Source organism: Atractosteus spatula, chromosome 14 (assembly GCF_055471065.1).
Source record: "Atractosteus spatula isolate fAtrSpa1 chromosome 14, fAtrSpa1.hap1, whole genome shotgun sequence".
Lineage (NCBI taxonomy): Eukaryota > Metazoa > Chordata > Actinopteri > Semionotiformes > Lepisosteidae > Atractosteus > Atractosteus spatula.
This window is the reverse complement of record NC_142719.1, coordinates 40,260,305-40,268,409: the sequence shown is the minus strand read 5'-3', so window position 1 is coordinate 40,268,409 and position 8,105 is coordinate 40,260,305. Positions and strand designations below refer to the sequence as shown.

The 8,105-nt window shown below is 42.2% G+C and overlaps 1 protein-coding gene across 1 annotated transcript; it reads left to right on the top strand.

Moving 5' to 3' along the window:
* Positions 1 to 2,499: 2,499 nt before the first annotated feature.
* prelid1a (PRELI domain containing 1a) lies at positions 2,500 to 7,667 on the top strand. The gene is made up of 6 exons (XM_088932472.1): positions 2,500 to 2,693; positions 3,231 to 3,389; positions 4,231 to 4,456; positions 5,874 to 5,987; positions 6,312 to 6,390; positions 6,808 to 7,667. Exons 2-6 carry the CDS (start codon positions 3,298 to 3,300, stop codon positions 6,936 to 6,938), a joined length of 642 nt encoding a protein of 213 aa, XP_088788598.1. The 5' UTR covers positions 2,500 to 2,693; positions 3,231 to 3,297; the 3' UTR covers positions 6,939 to 7,667.
* Positions 7,668 to 8,105: the final 438 nt, after the last annotated feature.

Sequence of the window (8,105 nt, the reverse complement as noted above, 5' to 3'; positions counted from 1 at the left end):
TGTGGGAGTATGGGACGAGCTAAACATCCATGTAGCTGAAATCGAACCCGGGTTGTGATCCTTGGATCAATAAGCTACTAACCACCAAACAGGCCCGATGGGTTAAATGGTTCCTGTCATTTGTAAGGGCGCTCTGGCTCTTTCTAGTTTGCCATGATTTTTGCACCTGCCTCCTGTTCCAGCCCTTCCCTCTAAAAGCCAGATGTTCCTACCAATCCAGGCTCAGCGTTGGATGACGGGCGCCCGGAAGCCCGCCTACCAGTGGGTCCAGGAGTGGCTCGACGGCATAGGCTTCACAATGGCATTGTCTCAAAAGATTTTTCAGGACCCTATGCAGACGATAGGATCCAGAAGAGAGTGCAACAAACATGGAGAAAGAAGACCAGGACTGGGGCATGTCGACATTGCACTGGCGCTCAGGGTGGGGGTGTGGTCCAGTGGGTGAAAGTCCAGAGCCGGGTGATCCATCCATGACAAAGACGACAACAGTTAAAAGCCGGAGCGGGATCCGGAGAAGGGAAATAGAAGGGGTAACAGGGCCAGGCGCTCCAAGCCCTGGACCCAGATTTTGCCTACTCTGGATTTCCCTACAGACTCCCTTTGGACTTGTTTGCCTTGGCCATGCCCCCAGGAGCACCAGCGCACCCTCGGCACGCCACCCTGTTCTTCTTCCTGCCCCGATCCTGGTCTTCTTTCCTCGTGTTTGTCTCACTCCCTTCCGGATTCTATTGTCTGCAAAGGGTCCTGAAAAATGCTTCGTGACACAGTACTTGTTGATTAAAAGCAGATAGTCTTATCGGGAGCTTGTTTATATCAAAAGCACATCTCAACAGGAGGTCAATGCCTCCTAATTCTCCCATTAATCTCCTAGGAATAGCAAACCAAAAGCGGTCTGTATCCTTCATAAAGGAACACAACCAATTTATCTCTAGGGTACCATTCATGATATCAAAATCTATCATATTGGCACCACCCTCTTCATACGCTTTAATCATTTTACCTTTTCTTATATAATGTGTTTTCTTTTTCCAGATGTAGGAGAAATTTAATTTATTTATATTTTTAATTATTGCAGTGGGAATGGAGATTGAAGCTGCTGGGTAAATAAATCTGGAGATACTTTCTGTTTTAACCAAAAGAAGGCTACCAAATAATCTCTTTGTAGCCAGCTATTAAGCCTGGCCTGAGTTTTGGAGATGTTGTTAGCTAGAGAATGTTTAATCCTATCTTCTACCTATTTATTTACACAAATCCCCAAGTATCTGACTGAGATTTCATTGGTATAGTTTGAATTTCTATAAAATGGTTATCATAATTTTTATTTAACATTTTTTCGTGTTCAAAGATAATCCTGAAGCATTTGAAAATGTCTTAATGGTTTCAATTGCCAATGATACCTGATCTTTATCTTTTAAAAATAATCTTGTATCGTCTGCCATTTGGCTAATAATAATAGGAGTGCCCCTGGCATTCAACAGCTTGATGTTACTGTTTTTGATTAGGATTGCTAATGTTTCTGCAGCCAATATAAATAATAACGGAGAAATGGGACAACCTTGTCTAACTCCCCAATTGATGAGGAATCGTGGTGACGTTCCATTACTAAGAGAAACCGAACTGTTAATGTTATTATATAGTAATTGAATTATTGTAATACATTTAGAGCCAAAACTGAAATTTTGTAAGGATCGAGCAATAAATGGATGTTCCAGTCTGTCAAAAGCCTTGTAGAAATCTAAGAATAATATTAAACCGTCATCCAATATTTTCAATAATCTAACAAGTCCAGCACTAAACGTATATTATTATGGCTGTTCCTTTTATAAATCTTAATTGAGTCTCACTTATTACTTGCGATAATCTATTTTTTAATCTGTTTGCATAGACATGTGAGAAAATCTTGTAATCTATATTTAATAATGAGATTGACCTCCAGTTGTCAATATATTTAAAATTTTTACCTGTTTTAGGGATTAATGTAATGACACCTTGTCTCAAAGTAGTAGACAAAGTATTATTGGATATGCACTCCAAAAAGGTCTGTTATAGAGAGTCTCTTTAAGTCTTTCCAAAATAATTCATACAATTCAACAGTTAATCAGTCCGTGCCTGGAGCCTTGCCCTATCTAGCCTCTTAAATGCCACATCAACTTCTTCAATTGTTAAATCTGAATCACACCTAGCTCTGAACCTGAAGCTAATATAACATAGGAACTTTGATTCTAAGGCACCATGCAATAGTTAAACTGCGCCACCATGTTTCTGTCAGAAGAAATATAATTAAAAAAAACATAATCGTAAAACACATTGCCGTGATCTTCCTTACTCATGAGTTTAGTCATTAAGGTTTGTAGGTTTTATACACATTGTGTAGTACAACGGCGTCATGGCGCTGCATTAACAGACTAAACCACGGTTCTTTGCAATACCGCACAAATCGATCTGTCAACTTGTTGGTGATGTCTATGGTCTCCACTGACACGAGCCGGAAGTGTCGTCATTCTTGACCTTCTGTGCTTCCTGACTCACGTCTCGCATGTAAGCACATACTAGTCGCACGTTCTTTGCCTTTTCCAGATATCAAGGGTTAAGAAAACGTTGTCAAAAACAGATCGAAATGAAAGCGTGTTGACGTGTTGATGTGGGATAATTCGGTAATATCTGCCGATACGGCGGTTTACCCGAGATTGCTGGTGAGTATGTCATTCATTTGACTGGCCCATTCATGTGCATCGATTACAGACCATCAGGTAGCCTAAACCGGATGTACCATTTGTTTTCAAAGTCGTATTTAACATAAATCAATATAGTCAGTGTATTAGATTTTATTTAGCTACGACATCGAACTCACAATTACCTTGGTTTCGTCCTGTTTCAAAGTTGATGTCTGTCTTTTATATTGGTTATCCTTAGTTGTGATTTCAACATCGCAGTCGGTGCAAAACACGAAAAACAGTGGCATATCTTGGGCAAAGTTAGTGTGGCGTTTAAGCGTTTATTTTTAGAGTCTCAATCGAGAAAGTTTGCAAAAAGTTTAAGAAGCTCCCCGCTCAATTCCAGTCATTAGAAATATGAGAGAAAATAATGTGTTGTAGAATTACCTGAGTCACTTATTTTGCACCGTTGCAGTTATGTAAGGCTTGTGTCCAATGTGTTTGCTTGATTGACATTTTAGATGAAAAAGAGATGTTATATTGGCAGCTGTTTGACAACTTGTTTCTGTGTAACAGTGAGCTCGTCTGCCGATCGAGGTTCTGTCTTCTCTCCACTTGCGACTCTCTCCATATCCCGAAAACGATGGTGAAGTACTTCTTAGGGATCAGTGTTCTGAAAGCCTCCTGGGACCAAGTCTTCATTGCATTCTGGCAGCGGTATCCGAATCCTTACAGGTACTATCAGCTAGTGACATGGGACAAACTCGGGGTTGAGGCTGTTTGTACATAGTCTGTGTGGAGCCATAGCGTGCTGTTGGTCACAGTGGCCACTAGCCTCCTACAGGGGAGGGGTGGGATGTCATGCTTGTGTGTTGTCTGCTTTCTTAAACCTTTGCAGTACTCTGTCCTACTCCTGGGGTAGTAGAATTCTGCCTTGTGTTGCAACCTCATGAGGATTTTCTTTGAGGTGTTTTACAACTGATTACTCGAGAGAAGGAACACTTTTACGGAGACACCAGCTTCTCCGCGAATTGAGTTTGAGCTGCTGCTCTTGCAGAACTGGATGTTTTTTCAAACGCAGGGTGTTTTTCTTGAGCTGGGGGAGTGGAAGTCCCTCCCACCCACACACAAACCCTGTGGCAGAACCGCTCCTGCGGTGAGCACTTGCCGATTGTCAGTGGCTTCTACAAGAAGACTGATTTTTGTCGTTATGGAGAAAATAAGGCAGAATGTGCAGGGGGTACATCAATTATTCATTTACTGAATAATGACCTTCTCATCTTGGAAGTTTTATCTGTCTTCTGAAGCAGTCCTTAATATTCCCAGGTTAACAATAATACTCATTCATCACTGATACCACAGTGCGAGGATGTTACAATGCTATTAAATGTTTCTTTTCTCCCATGTGTAGTTTAAAAGCTTTAAACATTGCTTCACAGTGACCAAACGCTTTCTCACTGCTGGTTTTCCCCTCATCCCACTGTGACCCTGGGGGATTTATCCGAAGCGGTTGGTAGGCTCGGAAATCTTCCGTTGAAAGCGAACGGAGAGCCGACGCTCTCCGCTGTTGTTTCAGTAAGCACGTCCTGACGGAGGACATCCTGTTCCGGGAGGTCACCTCGGACAACCAGCTCGTTTCCCGGCGCCTGCTGACCAAGACAAGCCGGGTGCCTCGCTGGGCGGAGCGGTACCTCCCTGCCAACGTGGCCCGCTGTGCCTACGTGATCGAGGACTCCGTGGTGGACCCCCAGAGCAGGACCCTCACCACCTTCACCTGGAACATCAGCCACGCGCGCCTCATGGTCAGCCCCGCCGCCAGACTCGGATCAGCTTGTTATCATACGCACAAGTGCCACGAAATGCTTGTTTGCATGTATGCTCCTATACGAAGAACAGCAGCAGCAGCAGCAACAACAACTTGTTTAAATAACATACAACTTCAAAAAACACAGCAGTGTGAGCCAGTGGTAGGGGTAGAGTTCAGTAATCTGACAGCTTGTGGGAAGAAACTGTCTCTGAATCTGGAGGTCCGTGCCTTTATGCTCCTGTAACGCTTGCCAGAGGGAAGGGGAGAAAAAAAAAGTGGGAAAACAGGATGATTGTTATCCTTAGCGATACTTCCAGCCTTCCCGAGACAGCGAGTTGTAAAGATGTCCACAGAAGAGGGGAGCTGAACTCCAGTAATGGACTGGGCTGACCTGATCACCCCCTGTAATGCCTTCCGGTCAGACAACAAGCTGCTTAGTGTCTGATTCATGCATTTCTGACATCAAGGCTTGATTCCTGCAACTCTTTACTCTATGGGCTCTCCTACACTCTACTGAACAAGAAGCAATAGGTCCAAAGCTCTGTGGCTAGACTACTAACTCACATTAGACCTTGGCAGAATATCACTTCTGCACTTAAGTCTCTATATTGGTTCATGTATTCGATATAAGATCTTGTTACTGAATTTCAAGGCTCTAAACAATCTGGCTCCCTCAAACGTGTCTGAGCTCCTCTGTGTTTTTACCCCCTGCCATAGGCTGCGTTCAGCTGAGACTGGTCCTCTGCTCACTGTACCCAGGGACTCGGTCTCAGAGCTCTGGTGGCCATGCGTTTTCTGTAGCTGCTCCATCGTTGTGGAATGACCTTCCTCAGACCCTACGAGAGACAAATTCTTCAAAACTCACCTTTTTACTAGCCGCCTTGGGTTTGAAAGGCACTTTATAAATAAAAGTGATCATACTTTAATTCCTTTCCTCCAGTGATCACATGGCATCATGCTTCTGTCAGCCTAAACATGTTAGCTATAGAATGGCTTCCTGTGCTCCCACACAACACAATTGCCTATTTCTTTTTTGCACCGAATGTGCTTATACACTCACTTGTGGATAGCAGGAAAAAATGTGCAAACCTGGAAATCCCAGTTGTGAATCAGGGCTGTGCCACATTGAAATTGGCAGCACTAAACTAGTCTTCCATTGGGCACTCCAGCTCAGATGTTCACACTGCAGAAGACACAATTGGCTTTCTTGATTCCCGATGTGGGGAAAATACTGTTTGTCCTTGGTTACCTCAAAATGAAACAATACACTAGGCAAGCAGAAAGAATTGGCACTGGCTATTCCAATGTAGGATTTTGATTCCACATAATATTTGTATATCGTCCTACTGCATTCATTGCTGCTTGTCTTTTTGTGAAACTGGGGGTCATTAATTGTGCTGTGGCTGTTGCAGACTGTGGAAGAGCGCTGTGTGTACGGGATGAATCGGGAAAACGGCAGCTGGACTGAGATCAAAAGAGAAGCCTGGATCTCTTCCAACTTGTATGGCCTCTCCAGAGGTATTCAGGTTAGTGGGCGAAGCATAGACAGGGCATTGACATGGAAACGTTTGACTTCTAAAGCACAAGAATAATGCATTTAGTATTATTACCTGTACCTCCTCTATTTCATTCATTTGAATGTAAAAGCGGTACAGGGTGACTCATACTGTACTCTTCAGTCAGACATTTGCTTGGCTAATTAGAGAACCTACTCCTTGAGTTCTGGTCCACATGTCTTTACGTAACCCAAATCTTATGTAAGTCACTAGTGTCCCTGCTGACACACTTCTATGAATTGAGCAATGTGTATCTGAAGCACGGCATTGTCTAAAATCAGTTTTTTTTGGTAGGAATTTGGCCTTGCAAGGTTTAAGACCAGTGTTTCGAAGACCATGAAGGGATTTGAGTACGTCTTGGCAAGAATGCAAGGTAGGAAAATGCAGGCAGCTGATATGTAGAAAATGAATACAGAGTAATTACGAGACATTATGTGAAGAAAATGGCTAATTATTAAATTCATTGGCATCAAGTTCCAGACATAACACACATCTGCCACAGGCGCAGATGTTGAGAGTTTTAGATGCAGTACACCCTTGGTTTAATGAACTAATAGTGGGAAAGGGGTATTATTGCCAAATGTCTGTTAAATCACAATTGTATTTTCAGCCCCAAAACACTATTATATAAGATATACACGTACTATATGTTAGCTTTTTGGATCTTCACATTTTTTTACAATTACAATCAACATAGTCGATGAAATGTGTTCCTGTGCCTTTTTATTATATATATATAGAAAGATTGCGTTGGCTTTTTTCCCTGACCTGTAAGCGCGTCTTCCTCAAGGTGAAACTCCGTCGTGGACTCTGGTCGAGACGGCCAAAGAAGCGCGAGGGAAAGCGAAGGAGACGGCTCTGGCTGCCAGGGAGAAGGCGAAGGATCTGGCGTCCCAGGCTCAGAAGAAGCAGTTCGTCTGATCTGTGGCTCTGGGATGGACTAACACTCCCCTGTGGCTCATGCTCTCACAGAACAGGGCTCACCCGGCCCCTGTCTCTGCAGCTTGGAGCTGCCCACCTGGACGTCGGAGCCGTTTGTTGGAGAAACATGATTCCAAAACATATATGTTCTTGTAATAATTGCAACCAATTCCCATAGACTGAACAGGAAACTTGACTGTCCTAGCCTTTGTAATTGTGGTTACAAAATGTCATGTCAGACATCGCTAATTTTTTACTGTCTGTTGATTTGTTTGCCTCCTCTATGTGACTTGAAACAGGTGCCCTCAAGCTTAGAAAGTTACAGAACGGTAATGTGTTGTTTGGTACAGGTGCATTCAAATCCTAGGAAAAAATCATGTTACATAAACTGCTTTTTTTTTTCCATTTACAGTACTGGAAATTCAGATCTACTTCAAATTGAAGTAACCTTTTATTAAAGTGTAATCTTTTGGTCCACCGTAGTGACCATCACACTGTAAGACAGAGTTCTGTGTACCTGCTGCAGTTATAGGGTGATGAACTGGAATAGTTTTCTGAATATGACACCCTTCTTTAATGGTTATTTTTTTTAAGTATTGGGTTGCAATTCCTGGGCACTTCAGAATATTTATAAACATAAGTGGTGGTGCTAAAATTAAGGAAAAAAATCCAGTTGATTTTAGGTTGAGATTATGTTCAGGCCAAATAAACATTCTGGAAGACTAAATGTGTAGCATCTTTTATTCAAGCGGGTAAGAATTTAACTTAAAATCTTTTACATCAAATAAGCTTCTTTATATAATAAGTTGCAGGCAGTCATACCATGAATGTGCAATCCTAAAACCTTTCCCAGCTGTCTAGACCACTTTCCTTATTCTGCATTTGTTTAGATCTTCAGAGTCTAGATGCAATAATTATATTCCAACATTGGTTTTTTAAAAAGCTGATGAATGTCTGCCCCGTGTGTTGATAGTAGCATATGTAAATGTAGGAACCATAAACCTTTCCATGAACATTTCCAATGCATTTACACCTATTTATTTAAATAAACTTGCCATATGGAAAATTCCCTTTCTCTGAAAGTTTAGAACTAGTGCAATTATCAATACCCCACACACCCCCAAATAAAAACCTTTGGAGTTTATATAAAATAAAGACACAAAGCAC